We start from the raw sequence: 24,391 nt of genomic DNA on the forward strand, positions 1-24,391 counted from the left end.
CTTGTTTTATCCATTCAGCCACACTATGTCTTTTGATTGGAGAATTTAATTCCTTTCCATTTAAAGTAATCATTGATAGGTAAAGACTTACTATTGCTACCTTGTTAATTGTTTCTGGTTGTTTTGTAGGTTGTACCTTTTGCTGTCTTCCTTTGTGATGTAATTAATTTTCATAGTGGTATGCTTTGACTTCTTTCCTCTTTCTTTTGGGGGTCTATTAGAGGTTTTTGCTTTGTGGTTACAATGAGGCTATTTAAAATCTCTTAGAGTTCTAACAGTCTATTTTAAGCTAACAATAACTTCTACCAAATAGAAAAATTTCATCCTTTTATTCCCCTTCCTACAGTGTTTTTGATGTCACAATTTACATCTTTTAAAATTGTGTATCCATTAACAAGTTATTATTGCTATTGTTATTTTTAATACTCTTTGTCTTTTACATTTTATACTAGAGTTAAGTAATTTACATACTACTCTTACATTATTATTCTAAATTTGATTATGTACTTAAGTTTCCCAGTTAGTTTTATACTTTCATTTGTTTTTATGTTATTAATTAGCATCCATTCATTTCAGCTTGAAGAACTCCCTTTAACATTACTTGTAAGGCACATCTGGTGTCAATGAACTCCCTCAGCTTTGGTTAATCTGGGAAAGTCTTTGTATCTCCTTCATTTCTGAAGGACAGCTTTGCCAGTTAAAGCATTCTTGGTTGGCAGTTTTTTGTTGTTGTTGATTTTAGCATTTTGACAATATTATCCCACTCTCTTGGCCTGCAAGGTTTCTGCTGAGAAATCCACTGATAGCCAATGGGGGTTCCCTTATATGTGAGGAGTTTCTTTTGCTGTTTTCAAAATTCTTTCTTTGTCCTTAATTTTTGGCAGTTTTATTATAATTAGTCTTGGTGAAGACTTAACAAAAATTGTTTAATGAAGTATAGTTGACACATGATGTTAGTTTCAGGTATACAACATAGTTATTAAACAACTCTATAAGCTATGCTATGTTTACCATAAGTATAGCTGCCATTTGCCACCATGCAATGGTATTATAATACCATTGTCTATATTCCCTATGCTGTGCCTTTTATTCTTGTGACTTTCTTTGGGTTGATATTGCTTGGAGTCTTTTGAGTTTCATATGTCTGGATGTAGTTCCAGTCTGGGAAGTTTTCAGCCATTATTTCTTTAAATAAGCTTTCTCTCTCTCTTCTCCTTCTTGGATTCCTATAGTTCATACACTGTTTTGCTTGATGATATCCTCTAATTCACATTGGCTCTCTTCACTACTTTTCATTCCTCTTTTTTTCCACTGACTAGTTAATTTCAAATGACCTATGAGCACTGGGTGTTACACGCAAACAATGAATCATGGAACACTACATCAAAAACTAATGAAGTACTGTATGGTGACTAACATAACATAATAAAAAAATTTTTTTTAATTTCCTTTAGTGAAGACTTCCTAAATGCAAAAAAAATTTTCTTTTTCCTAACAAAAAAGGACCTATCTTTGAGTTCACAGATTCTTTCTTTTGCTTGATAAAGTCAGCTGTTGGTGCTCTCTACTACATTTCTAAATTTCATTCATGGTATTCTTTGGTATTCATAGTATTCAGCTCCAGAATTTGTTTGGTTCTTTTTTTATTATTTCTCTCTGTTGAAATTCTAGTTTCATGTATTGTTTTCCTGATTTTATTGAGTTGTCTGTGTCCTCTTGTGGCTCTCTGAGTTTCCTTAAAACAATTATTTTGAATTTTTTGTCTAGCAATTGGTAGATTTCTGTTTCTTTAGGGTCCATTATTGAAAAATTATTGTATTCCTTTGATGGTGTCATGTTTCCTTGACTTTTCATGTTTCTTGTAGCCTTGCATTGATGTCTGTGCATTTTATGAAACAGTTACTTCTTCCAGTAGGTAAAAAGAGCAATAATGTTGATGTCCTCTTTGGTTTAGTATTTCCAAGAAGTTTTTAAGACACAAAAAATTTATGGCTATGTGAGGTCTTCAGCTACCATCTAGATCAATTTCATAATTTTACAAATGAGGGAACCTAGGTCCAAAATGGACAAAAATTACCAGCTTTTCAGGGGCAGAGCCAAGTCTACTGACTTTCAGGTCAATATTTTTCTAGAATATGAATACAAATATCAAGTAGTTGAACAAAAAATTTTTAATCTTTTTATTTTAGCAGGTAGTCACCCTGGCTTAGAATGCAGATACAAACATCTCAAGGTAAATTCTTACATAAAATTGGATCTTATGTTTGGATCATGGTAACTTATCCTGTACAATACAATGCTTTTATTAAGGTCTCTGCTAAAAAACAAGGAGGGATTTCTTCTTGTACTGTAAAATTATTGTTGAAGATACTATACATATACAGTTTAATACTCCCTAGAACAGGTTCCATATGATTAATTCCTTTTAGATTTAATAGCAGGGAAGAGTCTGATTCTTTGGAATCTGTCCCTTGGATAATACAAAATATGCTACTTAGGTCTTCATTTTTGCCTTAGTGGCTAGGAAGCTCAGATCTAAATTTAATGTTTTAATAATTAGTAAATATTTAAGTAATTTTAAATAATTAGCAAATCCTCTTCCCTTTCAATATCTTGATTTTCTATTACAATATTTTGTTATATACATGTACAATTGTAATTCAAATCCATTTTGGAAGTAGATATAATAAAATAAAACTAAACTAAACTAAACTAAAATAAAATAAAATTCAAGATCCCTAGTAGCAACAAAGGTTTTAAGATTACATATTCTTTGCTCACTAATATGAGGGGGAAGTAATACTATAGTGGGCCTAGAAGGGAGCAAGTGGAATTGGAGAGCTACATGCAAATTATGAAGGAAGAGTGCAGAAGCAAATATACTTTGTGATGAGGTGACCAGAGTTTTACTCCTACCAACCTGAAGCTAAAAAAAAAAAAAAAAAATGGAGATTTAAGTTTCCTTACTTTCAAAAGGACTATGCCTCCCTAGAAATACCTTCTTGCTGGGAAGTGAGCAGCAATTCAGAAGAACTTACTACATCTTATTACATCTCCTCACTTCACTATTGGTTTAGTGACATCTTAGATATCTACAATCTGACTATACACAAAGAACTTCGACAGGTGCTGTGAGGAATTCAACTTAAATCATCACAGCTGTCAAAAAGAAGAAAACTTGGGGCGCCTGGGTGGCTCAGTCGTTAAGCGTCTGCCTTCGGCTCAGGTCATGATCCCAGGGTCCTGGGATCGAGCCCCGCATCGGGCTCCCTGCTCAGCAGGGAGTCTGCTTCTCCCTCTCCCTCTCCCCCTCCCCCTGCTTGTGTTCCCTCTCTCGCTGTGTCTCTCTCTGTCAAATAAATAAATAAAAATCTTTAAAAAAAAAAAAAAAAGAAAACTCCACCACAAACATCCAAATAGCCACTTTTTCCCCCTGAATAATAAATAAAAGATATAAATTCTGTTCTATAGATACAGTCTTACTGACAAAATACCCTAAATCATAAACCACACTCTTCCCCCGGAAAAACCCACAATTACAAAATAATACTATGCTCTCAATGACAGTTCAAAGCTAGTCCCCTTGTTAATTAAAATGAAGAATTTCACCTAACATTTCTTAATAATTTCTTACAAGGGGCATTATGCACACTTCGATTTTACCTCTTTCAATATCATCCATTGGAGATGCTGGGGACATTTTGTCTTCAGATGGAGAATGTTTCACAAGATTGGGAGTCCTAGCTGAAGTCCGCAGGTGTTGCTGCTGTTGCTCTAAGCGATACTGAATTTTACTACTTCCTTCAACTCTGCAATTAAGAATATCAAAGGTTGAAACAGGGATGATAGAAATTTAACAACTGCAACTTACAAAGTTACTAAAATGGACACCTTATTCTTTTCCCTAGGGATCCTTAAAATGATATTCAAAAATTAAAACATTAACTTGGTTCATTATTTAACAAGTACTTATTGAGCCCTACTTATATGCGTGACATACACACAGATCCAATGGGGGATACAAATGTGGATAAAAACAAGACTACTGCTCAAAACTGAAGAGATGAGACATACACAAATTACTAAAATAAACGGAAATTATACAAAAGTGTATAACAAATACAACATATCCCCTAAATTCATTTCTGTTAAAATCAAATCACTTTCACATTTTTCATTCCTAACTTTAAGACATGTTACTAAAGGAGATTCATATACTTTCTTTCAAATACTTTTAAGAGTATATCATACAGTTATGCTTGACTTTTGTATTTTCCATTTCCAGTCACCAAATCCCGTCAGTTTCTACCTTCACAGAGTGTTTAGAACCTCACTGTTCTTTTCATTACCACTTCAAAAATCATAGTTTATGCATTTTTCTGTTTCCCACATTGTTTCATTTTACTCAACTTGTTTGGTGGATTAATGTTTAAAAAAAATGTAAGCATGTCAATCTACTTATTCGTGGGCACAGAAACAAATCTCTGCTCTATTCAAACAGCTCTTACTCACTGGCTCCAAATAAGTCAGATAAATTCCTGCCTTCAAACTTTGCCCACAACTTCATGTTCTCTCTGATCAATTATGTTCCAAACTTTCCTATTAATAAAAACTACTGGGGCAGGGAAGGGATGATAAAAATAGAGCTTCCCAGGGGCCTTCTCTGATCTGAAGCTGGATTTGGGAACTCATATTTAACAACCACCCATGGTAATTCTTATCATAAAGTATGTTTGGGGGAAAAAGCCCCAAATCTTTCTTCTTTTTTAAAAAGGTTTGTATTTAAATTCTAGTTAGTTAACATACAGTGTAATATTAGCTTCAGGTGTAGAATTTAGTGATTTACCACTTATATACAACACCCAGTGCCCATCACAAGTGCCCTCCTTAATCCCCACCACCCATTTAACCCATCCCTCCAACCACCTCCTGTCTGGTAACCATCAGTTTGTTCTCTATAGTTAGGAGTATGCTTCTTGGTTTGCATCTCTCTTTTTTTCCCCCTATGATTGTTTTGTTTCTTAAATTCCACATATGAGTGAAATCACATGTTATTTGTCTCTCTCTGACTGACTTATTTCACTTAGCATAACATTCTCTAGCTCTATCCATGTTGTTCCAAATGGCAAGATTTCATTCTTTTTTATGGCTGGGTAATGTTCCATTATAGATATACATATACCACGTCTTCTTTATCCATTCATCAGTTGGTGAACGTTTGGGCTGTTTCCATATTTTGGCTATTTGTTGATAATGCTGCGATAAACATCAATCAGGGTGCATGTATCCCTTTGAATTCTTAACCTTTCAAGGCATCAATAAGGACTCCCCAAATGCTCCAATCAATAATAACTTCTCCCTTCCTTTAAGTCCTAGAACAATTTTTTTTAAAGATTTTATTTATTTATTTGACATAGAGAGAAATAGCGAGAGCAGGAACACAAGCAGGGGGAGTGGGAGAGAGAGAAGCAGGCTTCCTGCCAAGCAGGGAGCCCGATGTAGGGCTCGATCCCAGCACCTTGGGATCATGACCTGAGCTGAAGGCAGACGCTTAAGGACTGAGCCGCCCAGGCATCCCAGGCCTAGAACAATTTTTGTCTATGGTATTTTTATGGCTTTTAGTGTAGGTCCCTTACATTACATGATAATGCCCCACCTATTTGCAAACAAAAATTTGAGATAGCTATACTCTTACTGACTTTTTAAATGGAATGATCTGTTAATCCAATTAAAATGCAGACATTCTGAGGTTTAGTATTTGTATAAGAAACTTTCCTTTTTCTAGTGTCTTACATATTCTAGGTGCTCAATAAATTTTCACTAATGAAGATGAAATTGTTTTGGAGAGTGTATACTGGCTCTTTTCAGTCCAATTCTATGAAAGCATCTACAATAGAATAAAAGGTATACCTACACATACAGAAAACATTCAGAAACAAAAAGCTTTTATATATCATAGGAAGAAGTGGTAAAAGCTTTTGGCTAAGGATCTCTACCAAATTTAAACTTGGAAAAAGATTAAAACATTTTTGTACCACACAGAAATAATCCTTGTATAATAATGTGACTTAATCCAATAATTTCTTTCACTGACATTTCCTTAGCAATTTATTTGTTGATAAAGCAATTTATTTCATTAACCACATACCTTGTTTTTTTTACAGTGATGTTGCTGCTGAGTTTTTCTAGTCGGCATTCTCCAGTGTCATGGTTAATAATTAAAATGCATTCCTTTAAGTAAGGTTTCTTTGAACCTTTGAAAACAGTTACTGGTGGAGTTGAACCCTGTTTAAAAGTTAATTATCATTACTTAAAACTTATCACAGAAATTCAGTTGGGAGGCCTTTGAGATCTTCTGTTTCTCAATCTATGTTATACTTCAAGTCACCTAACTTCCTAAGTTTATTACTCAGACAACAGGGATTCGTCATAAAAAAGAGATGAAGCAAAGCTGAGGTCTCAAACCTGCTATCATTGAGGAAGGGGAATAGAGGAAGTGCTTGCCCTAAAATTTGTTTCATTGGTCTACAACAGGCAATTTGTATTCAATTTTAATGCAGCCAATACATTTTACAGATAAGGGAACAGAAGCCCTGAATCATATTTCCTACACATCCTCTTCTTCCTTCAGAAGTTTAGTTTTTTAAATCTAAAAATCTTGTCTTTCCCTATTCAAATCACCTATTACATGAAACCTCACTAATTAATTTTAGCATCATTAAAAGCGGGACAACCAGACATATCCTTCATGACGTGATATAAAACAAAGTAAGCAGCATCACCTATAAAGTAGTCTTGCCTAAACGCACACACACACACAGAATCTAACTCTTATCAAGCCTTCAGATATAACTATCAGTTTACAGCAAATATAAGGAATAGAGGAAGAAATGAGTAAGATACCCCTAAATAGCAATCCAAGGACTCAAATTACAGTTAAGAGATTTGTGCAATATTCTTCTTAAAGATATTTGTATTCCTACTTAGAATACATCTTAAAATTATAATACATTATTGTATTTTGAGTTCCTAAAGAATAAAGGACTGGATCATAATTTCTTTTCTTGCTCCTAGCACCTAAAGTACCAAACCCTTCACAGATACTAAATGGATATTGCATATGAACAATAGGAACATTCTGATCCTAAGTAACAAGTTAAATAAGGTTTTCATAGTCTCTATACCTGCCTTCCACACTTTGAACGTTTTTAAAAAGTTTTTTTCCTTATTAAATTGAGCACCATTCCTATTTTAAACTTTAATTACTGCCTACTCCCTTATTCCATACCCCAAAAAAGGGGTATTAAAGTATTAAAGTACCAGGAAACTCCTAAGCGTATGACTAAATAACTATTGTGAGCAAATGAAATTTAAATTAGAGGCAGCCTGAAAGATAAGGACTCAGCCACCATAGAACTGGGGGTAGAGGGCTCCAGGAAAAAGGAACAGCAAATACAAAGGATCTGAGGCCAGAAAGATGAAGTGAGAGGGAAGGGGTGTGGGAAAGGGAGATGAGCTTGGGCAGATGGATGAGGTTTATATCCTGAAGGGTCTTGCTGGCCATGGGAAGGGTTTGAGATTTTTTCTGTGAGTCATGAGAAGCATTTGGAGGCCTCTAAATAGAAGAATGACCATTTATTTATTTATTTATTGAGAGCATGTGAGAGTATGTGCAAGCAGGGGGAGGGGCAGAGGGATAGGAAGAGAGAATCCTAAGCAGGCTCCATGCCCAGCATGGAACCCAGTGTGGGACTGGATCTTAGGATCCTGAGATCATGACCTGAGCTGAAATCAAGAGTCTGATGCTCAACCAACTGAGCCACCCAGGTACCCCTGGAATTACCTTTTAAAAAACCGTCTTATATAAACATATGTGAAGATCTATAGAGCTCTAGACACTGTTCCAAGTGTTCTGTATGTACAACATTAAACTCATTCAATCCTCAAAACAAACTACTGAATACATCCAATCATCTCCATATTTACTGCTATTACCCAACTTCAGAACCCAATCATCATCTCACCTAGGTTCCTATTATCCTCCGACCTACTCTCCTTCCAGGTTTATCCCCCATCTACTGACAGGGAAATCTGATCATGCCTGATTATGAATACCAGGAAAGGAAATTAATCCGTAATGGAAGGGAAAGGTACAATTGTACTCCCAAATAGGAGGGCGGAAAAAAGAAAGGAAAGAAGAGATGCTTAATGAAACTAATAAAATACAAATGAGAGAAAAATTAAAATAACAAACAAACACACTAAAGATGATAGATATAAAAATCAAGTACATCAGCTTTGAACTAAATGTGGATAGAATTCTCTTAATAAAAATAGAAAGTGTTGAACTGGGTTTAAAAATAAAACAGAATAGGGGCATCTGGGTGGCTCGGTTGGTTGAGCACCCGACCCTTGGTTTTGGCTCAGGTCATGATCTCAGGGTCATGATCTCAGGATTGTGAGATTGAGCCCCACATCAGGCTCCATGCTCAGTGTGGAGTCTGCTTGGGATTCTCTCTTTTCCTCTCCTTCTGTCCCTACCCCTCCTCATGTGCTCTCTCTCTCTCTCTAAAAAATAAATTAATAAAAAAAACCCCAACAATATTCTGTTAACAAAAGATATACTTAAAACAAACTGTCAGCTAAATAAAAGAAACAGACACTGAGATTCCATGAACATGCAAATCAAAAGAAAGCAAAGGTGGCAATATTAATATTAGACAAGATAGTATTTAAGCTTAAAATTTAAAAAAAGGCTTAAAAGATATATATGATAAAAGATATAATTCATTTAAAAATATAACCGTAATAGGATGCTAAAATAGAACCAATCCTAAAATAAGCTGAGGTCCCAAGTATGTGGTGGGCTATTCTCATTTGAGCTAAATACTCAGTGGACAGAATCAAACCAGGTTCATCCTGGAAGGGATGTTGCCCAAGGGGGTGGTTTAGTGGCATAGTAGTGCATCTGACATATAGAATTTTCACAAGTCCAGCATTTGGGGGCTAAAGTCATAAGCAACCATTAGAGATGCATTTCCTGCGTAATAGTAAGTTAGTAGTAGTTGGAAGTTTCCAGTGGACTATTTCATTAAGTCCCACAAAAGTACTCCTCAAGATAGAGACAGCACTAAAGAATGCCAAACTTGGACAGCACCAATGACAAATCATAATAGTTACTTAAGTCTTTTCCTTTCAAAATTTGACATTTTGAAATTTTATAATAGTCAACTATAGAGAATTATTTGTAAGGAAGAGAGATTTGTAAATGTCTAATATTAATCAGTTTAACAGCCTTCATTTTTATTAGGTTCTTTTACTTGGTACTACCAAAGAAAATCCAGAAGAATGAAAATTAGAAAATCTACCCTATGAAGGAACTGCCAGAAACTGAAAATACTCTTAAAAGTATAGTATAATAAGGGGGGTAGGGGGATGGGTTAGCCCAGTGATGGGTATTAAGGAGGGCACGTATTACATGGAGCACTGGGTGTTATACACAAACAATGAATCATGGAACACTACATCAAAAACTAATGATGTACTGTATGGTGACTAACATAACATAAAAAAAAGTATAGTATAATAAAAGTTCTATTTTATAGGATGACTTCTAGCTTCTAGTCATTTTTACCCAGATGATGAAAGCAAGTTCATAAAGAAAATAGAGAATCTAAATGCCTCAAACTAACAATCATTACATTTCCACAAAATTAAGAACTTTGAAGAAATGTAAACCTCCTACTTGTTAAAGAAGTTCTTTACTTAAGGGAAGAAAACCCACAAAGTGTATTTGAGAATGTAATTTCTATTGTTAATCACAATTGTTCTAGGACTGAATGGCCAGCAGAAAAAAATATTTGCTGTAGAAAGCTGGTAACAATTCTCTTTCATTTCAGCTGTCTAAAAGGGTTATAGGATAAAGTTTAAATTCTTTTGCATTACACATTAAGCCCTTTTTAAATCTGATTCCTAAATACCTTTCCATCTCCCACTATGTCCCTAGCGGACTCCTGATCTAGCCACAGTGGCTTACATGTAGTTCTTCAAATGTAACAGACTTTTTTGTTGCCTTGTCTTAGCCCATGTCTTTTTCTTTTCTCTGCCTAAAATGTCTTCTCTCTTTCCTTTACCAGGGTAACTCTAACTCTTCTTCAAGACAGCATACCCTGGCATCTCTTCTTTCTCCACTGAGTTCTCTTCTGCACTTCTGTAATATTCTGTGTATACCTCTGTGACAGTCCTTATATTTCTATATTTTAATCAGTTATTTCCTATCTTCCTCATTAAATGGTAATATTTTTCAGGACACTGACCGTGTCTAGTCTTCTGCTGTATTCGCAATAGCTACCTAGCATAGGAGTTACCACACAGAAGGTACATGTATATATGGCCCATCTGTCTATCTGTTTCTCTTTCTCATACACACATATACACACACAAATATTGGGACATATTCTTTTTGGATATATCTCTGGTGGACTGGTGGGGGGGATGTTACTTCTTCCCAAATTATTTCTTTGTTGTTTTAGAAATTTACAGTTTGAAGGCTTGAAAACTTCCTTCTATACTTGTCATTCCTTAAAGAGATATTTCAATTGAGATCAAACCCAAACACATAGTGGATGGTAACTCTTGCTTAAAAAAGGATATGTGTGAATGAGAAAGTTTTATTAGTAAATGTAAGAATTCCCATATGCTTATAATAGAAAAGTGTGCAAGGAATGAGGATGGAAGGATTGTTAATTTGAGAAAAGAAAATTCTACATGGCAAAGAAGAACCCAGCTAAAGTTTTTTTGCAAACCAATCATCACTGATCAATAATCCTATAATCTGAAAGTAGGCTAGTGGTACCTGTTATCAACTTAAGGCTTTTCAATAACTTTTAGAATTAAGGGGATGGTTTAGGTTTTTCTTTAATAAACATCATAAAGCAAAAAAGCCTTAGACTTATGGGTACTAAATTTCCAAACTATTTTAGAGATGCCAGCTTTTCATAACAGAGTATTACAAAAGTTTATTCATCCACATGTCTCACACTGAATTGGTTGTTCATTTCCTTCAGTTTGTAAGGGAGCAAATGAGAAGTCTCCCCCACAAATTTAATTAACCTCAGGAAAACTTTCAGAGGCAGCAACTGATACAGTCTGACATAACAGTGGGGTCTCAATAAATAGTGTTGGACTGATAAAAATAAGACTAGAAGACTAGAGGATAGAAAGCTTGCTTGCTCTGCCTCTAATCACAACAAATCATCTCATAAAGGCATACAAGAGAATGTCAATGAATTGGCACAAAATCATTTCTGTTAAAAAAATTAAACAAAAAGAAAAAAAATCTCAGTCCAGTGCTTTCTCTGTATGTTAAAATATAAAGTTACAGTCTTTGTGTTCTCTGAGAATAGATCAAGTCAGCATAAAAGAAAAAAAAGAAGCTGAATGCAAAGAAATTTCTAACTCAAAAACTGAGAAAACTAGAGCAACAAGTAATTTGTCTATTTATGTAAATAGTATTTGACAGTGTTACTTGGAAACACCTAGAAAGTTTTTAAATGGACAAAACTTTGGTTAAAGCCTCCCTGACCTAGCCTCTTTTCTAACCCATTCCCCAAACTATTGCTAAAATCACTCTAAAAGCACAAATCTGATCATGTTACTACTCTGCTTAAAAACCTCTAATGGTACTCTAATACCTATGGAATAAAGTCAAAATTCTACATTAGAAGATAATATATTTTTCACAGTCTGATCCCAATCTACCTTTCCAGACTCTACTATCAATCATTTTTCATAATTCTGTTATTTATTTACTGTATTAATTCATTTATTCCACAAACTTCTTGTTTTTCTCTATTAGAGCCTTTTACACACTGTTTCTTTTGCCTAGAATAATCTACTCCCTGTCTGCCTGATGAAATGCTACTTGTCCTTTAAGGCTCAGCTCAAATAGCATCTGCCTTGTGAAGCCTTCCAAGATTCTACCAGGCGGCGAAGCGGAGCAAGATGGCAGAGGAGTAGGAGACCTAAATTTCGTCTGGTCTCAGGAATTCAGCTGGATAGGGATCAAACCATTCTGAATACCTACGAACTCAACAGGAGATGAAAGAAAAGAATAACAACAACTCTCTGAACAGAAAAACGACCACTTTCTGGAAGGTAGGATGTGCGGAGAAGTGAATCCGAGGTGATATTCAGGAGGATAGACGGCGGGGGAGGGGGCCTCCGTCGGCCGCTTCTGGTAAGTGATAGAGCCTCAGAGCACAAAATCGGAACTTTTAGAAGTCAGCTCCGCTGAGGGACGTTGCTCCAGTGGCTAAACGGGGGGTGGAACCCTCGTGGGACACTGTGGTCTCAGGACCCTCAGGGTCACAGAAAGACCAGGGGTGCCTGAGTGTGGCAGAGCCCCCAGGTATCGGAGCAGGGAAGCCGGCTGCAGAGACGGAGCCAAGGCCCGGGCTCTCAGCTCGGGGTTGCCATAAACCGTGATCCGCAGCACAGTCGGGCCACTGCTCCTCCAGCAGGGACCCAACAAGCGGCAGATCTGGGGAGACTCCCCTTCCTCCCCTGGGAGGAGCAGCGCAGGAGCACACTGCAGGGATCTGCTGGGTTTGGAGACTCCACACTGAGTCGGGTGCCAGAGATAGAGACACTTGGTCACAGGCCAGGTGAGCATGGAGTGCAGCCGGAGACCCGGGAGATGGGAGTGATTGACTGCTTTTCTCTGGGGGCTCACTGAGGAGCGGGACCCCGAGTTCTTGCCTCCTCCAGGGCTGAGACTGGGAGGCCACCATTTTCACTCTCGGCCTCCAAAGCTGTACGGAAAGCTTGGAACAAAAGCTCGTGAGAGGAAACCCAAGCAGATTACTTAGCCTGGACTGGGCAAGGGCGGGGCAATTCCGCCTCTGGCAAAGACATTTTGGGAACCACGGCAACAGGCCCTGCCCCCAGAAGATCAGCGAGAACAGCCAGCCAAGACCAGGTTTACCGATCAATGAGAACGGCAGAACTCCAGCGCTAGAGGAATAATGCACATAGAATCCATGGCTTTTTTACCATGATTCTTTAGTCTTTCAAAGTTAATTTTTTTTTTTTAAGATTTTATTTATTTATTTGACAGAGACAGACACAGCGAGAGAGGGAACACAAGCAGGGGGGAGTGGGAGAGGGAGAAGCAGGCTTCCCGCTGAGCAGGGAACCTGATGCAGGGCTCGATCCCAGGAATCTGGGATTATGACCTGAGCCGAAGGCAGACACTTAACGACTGAGCCACCCAGGAGCCCCTAATTCTTTTTTTTAAATATCTTTTTTTTTTTTTTAATTTTTCTTTTTCCCTTTTTCAACCAACATCTTATCAATCCCTTTTTTAAAAAACATTTTTATTTTTCACTTTTAGAGTCATATTCTATCCGTTCGTAGTAGTTACCCTTATTTTTGGCATATATATATATATAAGTTGTTCTCTCTTTAAAATTTTGAGACAGTTTCTTCTAACAGATCAAAATATACCCTAAATCTCTAGTGTATGGTTTTGTTCTACTCTCCTGCCTGATCACATTCTTTCCCTTTTTTTTTTTAAATCCTCTTCTTTCTTTTTTCAAACAACTTATCAATTCCTTTTATAAAATTTTTTATAATTTTCATCTTTACAGTCATATTCCATCCCCTCATCATATCCAGCCTTATTTTTGTACATATATAAGTTTTTCTTTCTTTAAAATTTTGGGAGGCACTTTCTTCTAACAGACCAAAATACACCCAAAATCTAGTGTGTGGCACTGATCTATGCACCAGCCTGATTACATTTGATCATATTCTGGTTTTTTTTTTGTTTTGTTCTGTTTTTGTTTGTTTTTATCTTTTTCTTTTTCTTTTTTCTTTCTTTCCTTTTCTTTTCCCCCCGGCTTCAGGTCTTTTCTGATTTGTTTAGAGTATATTTTCTGGGGACGTTGTTACCCTGTTAGCATTTTGTTCTTTCATTAATCTATTCTCCTCTGGACAAAATGACAAGACGGAAAAAATCACCTCAACAAAAAGAACAAGAGGTAGTACCGACTGCCAGGGACCTACTCAATACGGACATTAGTATGATGTCAGATCTAGAGTTCAGAATCATCACTTTAAAGATACTAGGTGGGCTTGAAAAAAGCGTGGAAGCTATTAGAGAAACCCTTTCTGGATAAATAAAAGAACTAAAATCTAACCAAGTCGAAATCAAAAAGACTATTAATGAGGTGCAATCAAAAATGGGGGCGCTAACTGCTAGGATAAATGAGGCAGGAGAGAGAATCAGTGATATAGGAGACCAAATGATAGAAAATAAAGAAGCTGAGAAAAAGAGAGATAAACAACTACTGGATCATGAGGGCAGAATTTGAGAGATAAGCGATACCATAAGACGAAACAACATTAGAATAATTGGGATCCCAGAAGAAGAAGAAAGAGAGAGAGGGGCAGAAGGTATATTGGAGCAAATTATAGCAGAGAACTTCCCTAATTTGGGGAAGGAAACAGGCATCAAGATCCAGGAGGCACAGAGAAGCCCCCTCAAAATCAATAAAAATAGGTCAACACCCTGACATCTAATAGTAAAACTTATGAGTCTCAGAGACAAAGGGAAAATCCCGAAAGCAGCTCGGGAGAAAAGGTATATAACCTACAATGGTAGAAACATTAGATTGGCAACAGACCTATCCACAGAGAACTGGCAGGCCAGAAAGGACTGGCATGATATATTCAGAGCACTAAATGAGAAAAATATGCAGCCAAGAATACTATATCCAGCTAGGCTGTCATTGAAAATAGAAGGAGAGATAAAAAGCTTCCAGGACAAACAAAAACTAAAGGAATTTGCAAACACGAAACCAGCCCTACAAGAAATATTGAAAGGGGTCCTCTAAGCAAAGAGAGAGCCTAAAAGCAACATAGACCAGAAAGGAACACAGACAATATACAGTAACAGTCACCTTACAGGCAATACAATGGCACTAAATTCCTATCTTTCAATAGTTACCCTGAATGTAAATGGGCTAAATGCCCCAATCAAATGACACAGGCTATCAGATTGGATTAAAAAACAAGACCCATCGATATGCTGTCTGCAAGAGACTCATTTTAGACCCAAAGAAACCCCCAGATTGAAAGTGAGAGGGTGAAAAACTATTTACCATGCTAATGGACACGAAAAGAAAGGTGGGGTGGCAATCCTTACATCAGACAAATTAGATTTTAAACCAAAGACTGTAATAAGAGATGAGGAAGGACACTATATCCTACTTAAAGGGTCTATCCAACAAGAAGATCTAACAATTGTAAATATCTATGCCCCTAACATGGGAGCAGCCAATTATATAAGGCAATTAATAACAAAAGCAAAGAAACACATTGACAACAATACAATAATAGTAGGGGACTTTAACACCCCCTCACTGAAATGGACAGATCGTCTAAGCAAAAGATCAACAAGGAAATAAAGACTTTAAATGACACACTGGACCAAATGGACTTCACAGACATATTCAGAACATTCCCTCCCAAAGCAACGGAATACACATTCTTTTCTAGTGCCCATGGACCATTCTCCAGAATAGATCACATCCTAGGTCATAAATAAGGTCTCAACCAGTACCAAAAAATTGGGATCATTCCCTTGCTATTTTCAGACCACAATGCTTTGAAACTAGAACTCAATCACAAGAGGAAAGTCAGAAAGAACTCAAATACATGGAGGCTAAAGAGCATCCTACTAAAGAATGAATGGGTCAACCAGGAAACTAAAGAAGAATTAAAAAAATTCATGGAAACCAATGAAAATGAAAACACAACTGTTCAAAATCTTTGGGATGCAGCAAAGGCAGTCCTAGGAGGAAAGTATATAGCAATACAAGCCTTTCTCAAGAAACAAGAAAGGTCTCAAGTACACAACCTAACCCTACACCTAAAGGAGCTGGAGAAAGAACAGCAAATAAAGCCTAAACCCAGCAGGAGAAGAGAAATAATAAAGATCAGAGCAGAAATCAATGAAATAGAAACCAAAAGAACAGTAGAACAGATCAACGAAACCAGGAGCTGGTTCTTTGAAAGAATTAACAAGACTGATCAACCCCTGACCAGACTTATCAAAAAGAAAAGAGAAATGACCCAAATCAACAAAATCATGAATGAAAGAGGAGAGATCACAACCAACTCCAAAGAAATACAAACAATTACAAGAACATATTATGAGCAACTCTATGCCAGCAAATTAGATAACCTGGAAGAAAAGGATGCATTCCTAGAGATGTATCAACTACCAAAACTGAACCAGGAAGAAATAGAAAACCTGAACAGACCTATAACCACTAAGGAAATTGAAGCAGTCATCAAAAATCTCCCAACAAACAAAAGCCCAGGGCCAAATGGCTTTCCAGGGGAATTCTATGAAACATTTCAAGAAGAATTAATACCCATTCTTCTGAAACTGTTCCAAAAAATAGAAATGGAAGGAAAACTTCCAAACTCGTTTTATGAGGCCACCATTATCTTGATCCCAAAACCAGAAAAAGACCCCACCAAAAAGGAGAATTACAGACCAATATCCTTGATGAACATGGATGCAAAAATTCTCACCAAAATACTAGCCAATAGGATCCAACAGTACATTAAAAGATTATTCACCATGACCAAGTGGGATTTATCCCTGGGCTGCAAGGTTGGTTCAACATCCGCAAATCAATCAACGTGATACAATACATTAACAAAAGAAAGAACAAGAATCATATGATCCTCTCAATAGATGCAGAAAAAGCATTTGACAAAGTACAGCATCCTTTCTTGATCAAAACTCTTCAGAGTATAGGCATAGAGGGTACATACCTCAATATCATAAAAGCCATCTATGAGAAACCTACAGCAAATATCATTCTCAATGGGGAAAAACTGAGAGCTTTCCCCCTAAGGTCAGGAATGCAGCCGGGATGTCCACTATCACCACTGCTATTCAACATAGTATTAGAAGTCCTAGCCACAGCAATCAGACAACAAAAAGAAATAAAAGGCTTCCGAATCATCAAAGAAGAAGTCAAACTCTCACTGTTTGCAGATGATATGATACTTTATGTGGAAAACCCCAAAGACTCCACCCCAAAACTGCTAGAACTCATACAGGAATTCAGTAAAGTGGCAGGATATAAAATCAATGCACAGAAATCAGTGGCACTCCTATACACCAACAACAAGACAGAAGAAAGAGAAATTAAGGAGTTGATCCCATTTACAATTGCACCCAAAACCATAAGATACCTAGGAATAAATCTAACCAAAGAGGCAAAGGATCTGTACTCAGAAAACTATAAAATACTCATGAAAGAAATTGAGGAAGACACAAAGAAATGGAAAAACGTTCCATGCTCATGGACTGGAAGAACAAATACTGTGAAGATGTCAATGCTACCTAGGGCAATCTACACATTCAATGCAATCCCCATCAAAATACCATCCACTTTTTTCAAAGAAATGTAACAAATAATCCTAAAGTTTGTATGGAACCAGAAAAGACCCCGCATAGCCAGAGGAATGTTGAAAAAGAAAAGCAAAGCTGGCGGCATCACAATTTCACACTTTCAGCTCTATTACAAAGCTGTCATCATCAAGACAGTATGGTACTGGCACAAAAACAGACACACAGATCAATGGAACAGAATAGAGAGCCCAGAAATGGAGCCTCAACTCTATGGTTAACTAATCTTTGACAAAGCAGGAAAGAATGTCCAATGGAAAAAAGACAGTCTCTTCAACAAATGGTTTTGGGAAAATTGGACAGCCACATGCAGAAGAATGAAACTGGACCATTTCCTTTTTTTAAAGATTATTTATTTGAGAGAGCGAGAATGAGAGAGAGAGAGAGAGAGTACATGAGAGGGGGGAGGGTCAGAGGGAGAAGCAGGCTCCTCGCTGAGCAGGGAGCCTGATGCGGGACTCGATCCCGGAACTCGGGATCATGACCTGAGCCGAAGGCAGTCGCTTAACCAACTAAGCCACCCAGGTGCCCAGAATAAAAAAATTAAAAAAAAAAAAAAAGATTCTACCAGGCAGAGTATTTGATTCCACTAATGTGCTTGCACAGAATTTTGTACATGCTCTAATGTATAGCATTAGACATCTGTGTGTCCTTCTGCTATAACAGATTAGGACTAGAAGGCTGGGAATATGCTATTATTCTTAGTTCAGGGTACAAAATCTGGCTCATAATACTGATTAATAAGTATATGTTTAGACCTGTGTTACAGATCATTTGAAATGATAGTTCTTGAAACTTATTAAATAGATCAAAGTATTTTTAAAAAGTATTTTCAGATTATTTTACCTAAAATAGCTTAATATAAGGTTTTTTCTTTGGTGTATTGGTTAATTACTTTAACTATCACTATACAAATTGTGTAATTATTTTCATTTAAATTTAGTAGAAATCCTGCAAAAAGATACTTTCAGTCTAAATACATAAAAATACTCACTTCTATATTTGGCAGAGTTATTGTCACCTGTTCACCTTTGCCGACTTCAAGCTCTCCTTCACAGGAAGTGTCAATAGAAGCAGGTTTGAAATCATCTAAAAATAGAGACAGATATGGATTTTTATAAAATGGAACAATAGCCGGGTACCTGGATATCAAAAATATGAGCATGTTTCAGCATGGTAAATCATTTTGCAACAGCCAGTAATTAAAATGGTTTAGAACAGTCTTCATATTACATATAAAATCCAACCCAGTTTATTTCTGTATGTATAATTCTGAGAAAAAAAGAAACAACTAAACTCTAAAATAGTATTCCTCAAACCATGCTCCCTCCGAATCCTGTTTAGGTCAAGATAAACTAGACTAAGATGTTCCACTGCTAAAAAATACATAATGTCAGTGTTTTCACGATTTGCTAAAAACTGGTATTAGTAGAATGTTTTCAATTCTCAGTCTTTCCTGTAATTTTTCTAAAAACACCTTGGGTGTCTACTATCACTTGCTGGCTGTCCTAGCAGAATACATAATTAATGAATACAGGACAAATACATATTCATGGGAAAACTTAAGAAACAGCAATCACTGAGTTTAATAGTTGGAGTTTTTCATGAATCCTACCATTAAAGGATACGTAAATTTAACCAAATCTGCAACTTCAGAAGAACTTAAAATATGTTTTAATTTTGAGTTAAATCGTAATTCAAATGTTATTAAAATATATTACCCAGAAGGAATTTAGGGTGCTCAGATATTTCACATGCTGAACAAGCTTAAAAACCTCTAAGATATGAAAGCACTTAAAAATAATTCACATCACTGAATTGTGTAAGACTGATGAATCACAGACCTGTACCCCTAAAACAAATAATACATTATATGTTAATAAAAAATTTAAAAAAATTCACATCAATTCATATCAATGACTGATAATTCTGATATAGAATTCCTCGGGTAATGTATATTTTTTCCAGGTTAACTCTTTATTAAAATATAGCATACATGCAAACTAGAACATGAATCATAAGCTTGATGAATTTTCACAAAGTGACACATATGTAATCAGCAACCAGACCAAGAAATAGAACATTATCAATCCCTGAAAGCCCTCTCCCAATTATCCCTACCCCAAGAGACTGATCTTTATATTAACAGGGAAGCCAAATACAAAAAGTCTAAATCCAAAGTACTGAACATTTATTAGAATTTAGGGAACTATAATAGGTAGATCTTGGGAAAAGAGAATCTTCCAGTGCTCATCAAATCATCTTCTGTCGATAAACAAAAGTTGGCCCTGCTTCCCAGTGATAATTATAACGGCTAACATTTATGGAATACTTACTTCCTGCCAGGTATCTTGCTTAACATTTCGTATTTAATTCTTATAATGACTAGGGGCACCTGGGTGGCTCAGTCGGTTAAGTGTCTGCCTTCGGCTCAGGTCATGATCCCAAGGACCTGGGATTGAGCCCTGCATCGGGCTCCCTGCTCAGCGGGAAGCCTGCTTCTCCCTCTCCCACTCCCCCTGCTTGTGTTCCCTCTCTCGCTGTCTCTCTCTCTGTCAAATAAATAAATAAAATCTTAAAAAAAAAAAATAATTCTTATAATGACTCTAAGAAAAGAAATGAAATCCATTCTTTTTTTTATGAAATCCATTCTTAAGTTCCTTAAGCACATATGAATATAAACAATTCACACTAAGTATTCTTTATAATATGATTTATTCTTTATGCTGCTTTAATTCAAAACTGAATACATGCAGTATCTCTTAAAACCTTAATGCTTATTTCTAGCTTTTAAGAAACAGATTAAAAAAATAACATAAGCAATATGAAAAATGTGAATTTGATTTACGGTGTATCCTTAGGTAGTACCACTGAGGATAAAGACAAAATAAACTGGGGAGTTTGTTAGTAGCAGTAAGGTAATGAGAAAGATAAAAAATAATTTAGGTGTTAAGTTTTAGATGCTTGAAAGAAGTTCTAGAGAAATAAGTGTTAATTAATATCAATTGATTAAAAGACAACAATATTGAAGAAAACATCAGAATTGAGCCTTGAGTATCACAGAAATAAAGAGAAAGTAGAAAGCAGAAGATGGGAAAATCCAACAGAATACAAAAAATAATATTTTACTTTTTGTATCCAAGATACAAAAGTAAAATAATAATAACAGCTATTACTTATATAATTATTTAAAAATTTTTCCTAATTACTTTTATCTCAAAGACTCACAAAAATTCTTAAAGTAGTGAATATCCCTATCTTACAGATAAGGCAAATGATGGTGGAAGAAATTAAGTCCCTTGCCCAAGATCATGCAATTAATATTTGCTAAAGCTAGAATAAGGAACCACAAATTTAGTAGACTAAAAAGATAAGAGGTTAACCAACAACTTTTGATATCAGTCTTATTTTTTTTAAGATTTTATTTACTTGAGAGAGAGTGCACATACAAGGTGGGGAGGGCAGGGAGAGAGAGAAGCAGACTTCCCACTGAGTGGGAAGTGACCTGAGCCGAAGGCAGACACTTAACCATCTGAGCCACCCAAATGTCCCTGATATCAGTCTTACTGATACCTAAATTGATGGAGAAGAAGATAAGTTCAATTTGAGCTAGGAAATATCATTTGAAGCCCTAAAGTGAAAACTTCATTTTATAAGGATGTGTACAGAATAAATGAAGTAAATACCACTTAAAATATGTTAATATAAGTAATTTATCATCATGACCTATGGGGGTACCCACAGTAACAGCCTTTGTTTATCTTAAAGTGTCCGCACCTTTCTAATTTTAACTATCCTTCAAAGTTCTGCACACCAATGTAAGTATTCCTGTAAATATTCCTCAATCTTATCACCCACATCTAATCACTATGTCTTTTTCCATATCTTTCAGAGCCATCTCTTTCTATTATTGCAAGGACAAACTAGTTTTCAATCAACAAAAAGCTAAACTATCAAAGTACCTACAGCTTGCCCATCCATCTGCTTTTCTCTGTATTTTTGCTCTTAGAATGTGGATCCTATTTCAAAGTCTCCTCTTTCCTAAAGTAGTCGCTGGGTGGAGCCCTTTCGTTACTTTTCAAAATCTCTTTTGGGGCGGGGGGGGCGGTGTCCACTTCTGTAGCATTTATCATACCGTTCATCAAAACCTAACATAAATGACGTGGCATTATTTACCTCTTCCTGTACATGCCCTTTTGGACTGTAATTTTTTAAATCATAATGCCTCATACTTTAATTCCTCCTGAATTATGGCTCCTAGCATAATGCCTTTAATATAATGGGCACATATGTGATCTTTGTAATTGACTCTGGTTCATATGTTTATCCTATCTGAACTACCTCCAAACTTATTTTTTTTCCTTTTTTTAAAATTTTTTATTTATTTGCGAGAGAGAGAATGAGAGACAGAGAGCATGAGAGGGAGGAGGGTCAGAGGGAGAAGCAGACTCCCTGCTGAGCAGGGAGCCCGATGCAGGACTCGATCCCGGGACTCGATCCCGGGACTCCAGGATCATGACCTGAGCCGAAGGCAGTCGCTTAACCAACTGAGCCACCCAGGCGTCCCCCTCCAAACTTATTTTAAGTATAAACTTATTTCAGCTAAATTATGTGCAAAAGGCTTGTTTTCTAATTGTTTCCTGAGGATCAGATTCATCTGTACTTCAAGACTCTCGTTTCTTTAGGGTAGATACTGCCATATTTCTTTTGTACTTTTCACTAGTACATTTCTGTTCTCAGAGAGGGCACCCATAACTTAATATTTGACAGAGAATATTTGACATAGAGAATTAAAGAATTCTCTATGATAAATAGGTAAAACAGAAATGACATCCTAGAGTAAAATCATGGTTGTCTGATCTCCCATATTTTTCTGACAGTGACACAAAGGACAATACTGGGAGATATGACTGTCATTTAACTACAGCTAAATAATGCTTTAGAGAAGAGGCTAGAAAGGTAACCCAAGGCAGTGAAGCAGACCATCGGGGAATCATAGTGAATAAGCCCAATCTCAAGAAGACAACCAACTGCTGCCAAGAGGAATATGGATTTGGTGTGGCCAAGTTATCTTCTGATTTTTGAAAGAGAAGTTGGTAATCCAAATTTCCATATAAAAGATTTTGACATTTACATATTTACAACTAATTTATTTTTTAAAGATTTTTTTAAATTATTATTTAATTTATTTATTTGACAGAGAGAGACACAGCAAAAGAGGGAACACAAACATGGGGAGTGGGAGAGGGAGAAGCAGGCTTCCCGTGGAGCATGGAGCCTGATGCAGCGCTCAATCCGAGGACCCCGGGATCATGACCCGAGCCGAAGGCAGACAGATGCTCAACGACTGAGCCACCCAGGTGCCCCTACAACTAATTTATGTTAAAACAACAACTGTGTGGGTCAAACAAAGCATCTCTAACGTCAAACTCAGCCAATAGGCTGTTAATCTATAACCTCTGTATTAGTGTTTAAATACTGATTCTTTTTCTTTTATAATATGTCATCACTTCTGATCTTCACAACAACTCTTTGAAGATTCTCACCCACATTTTACCAATAAGGAACTCCTCTAAAGTAGTGAAACCAGTAAAAAGTCAAGTCAGGAACTCAAGCCACATACTCCATCCACTCAAAACAGCCTTTTGCCTTATATTCAGTTCTTAACTTTTGCATGTATGGGGGGGGGGTTGTTAGGAGATGAAGAATAGTCATAAGTCCCTATGGGAATCTGATGAAAATTATAGATCAGCTAAAGATCCTCTCCACAGAAAAAATGAATGTATCAACATACATATCAAGTACTGTATAATTTCAAGAGATTAACAGGTCCCTGAAGCCTAGATGTCTATGGGACAACTATAAGAGACAGAAATGTACTCAAAATATTTGTAGCTTTACTTAATGATAAGCATGAATTTATAATCAATAAATCAAAACTATTCTGAATCTATTTACACTTCTAATTATTTTGCTGTTAGAATAAATTCTACTTTTTATTACTTGTTATATTAATATTCTTTTATTTGCCTTCAAACAACAAATTTTTTTAAGTATACAACTTTTGAGTTTCAAGGGAACAAAGACCTAGAATTATAGAATTTGTTGAGTAATATCATGTTTTCCATATGCTTCCAAATGTCAAATATATTTTCGAAGTTGCTATAATTCCAGACTACATAGTTTCTTTCTTTCAGTTTTCCTTGGTTTAGAAAACTCACCACCAATTTTACCATTTATTTATTCTCTGTAGATTTCCTTCATCTATGTTATTTCTTCTTTTTTTTCCCCAAAGATTTATTTATGTATTTTAGAGAGAGAGAGGGAGAGGGTGCAGTGGGAGGGGCAGAGGGAGAGAAAGAAAATCTCCAGCCGACTGCCTGATGCAGGGGCAGGGCTTGATCTCATGATCATGACCTGAGCTGAAATCAAGAGTCCAGCGCTTAACCAACTGAGACACCCAGGTGCCCCGATGTTTTTTTTTCTTTACAGTACAATTACTTATACATAGAGTAGAAAAACATTTCCTACTTTGCACTTAATGCTTTTTCAGTCAATGCTGATCATTTTTCTGACTATTTCAGCTGTAGTGTCACATAATGTCTATATCTTCATAACAGAATCACAATTACTGTCATAAATTTACTTCCTGGGATATGAACTAATTCAACTAACTCCAAAACCCATACCCTTTCCAATATACCACAGTGATCAGAGAACATTCATTTTAAAAATAATTTTAATCCCATTTTCATTAGCGTACCTTCTAATGTTTGCTCACACCAAAGCTTAACAACCACTTTTTCGGGAGTGGCTCCACTTGAAGGCTCAGACAATCTTCCTGTAGTCACTGCCCATGAGTTCATCATTTATTGTCAGCAAAAAGTAGTGTCATTT

The 24,391-nt window shown here is 36.3% G+C and overlaps 1 protein-coding gene across 2 annotated transcripts in view; it reads right to left on the reverse strand.

Moving 5' to 3' along the window:
- The window catches only part of EAF2 (ELL associated factor 2), a 57,928-nt gene that overhangs the window by 30,070 nt on the left and 3,467 nt on the right, over positions 1 to 24,391 (reverse strand). For both annotated transcript variants that reach the window (XM_035000055.1, XM_035000053.1), the window contains exons 2-4: positions 18,489 to 18,583; positions 6,149 to 6,285; positions 3,664 to 3,809 (exon numbers count right to left, since the gene is read on the reverse strand). In XM_035000055.1, the coding sequence (XP_034855946.1) occupies positions 3,664 to 3,809; positions 6,149 to 6,285; positions 18,489 to 18,583 (378 nt within the window). The remainder of the gene's footprint in view (positions 1 to 3,663; positions 3,810 to 6,148; positions 6,286 to 18,488; positions 18,584 to 24,391) is intronic.

Source organism: Mirounga leonina, unplaced genomic scaffold (assembly GCF_011800145.1).
Source record: "Mirounga leonina isolate KUSES-001 unplaced genomic scaffold, KU_Mleo_1.0 Mir_115, whole genome shotgun sequence".
In the NCBI taxonomy this organism is placed as follows: Eukaryota; Metazoa; Chordata; class Mammalia; order Carnivora; family Phocidae; genus Mirounga; species Mirounga leonina.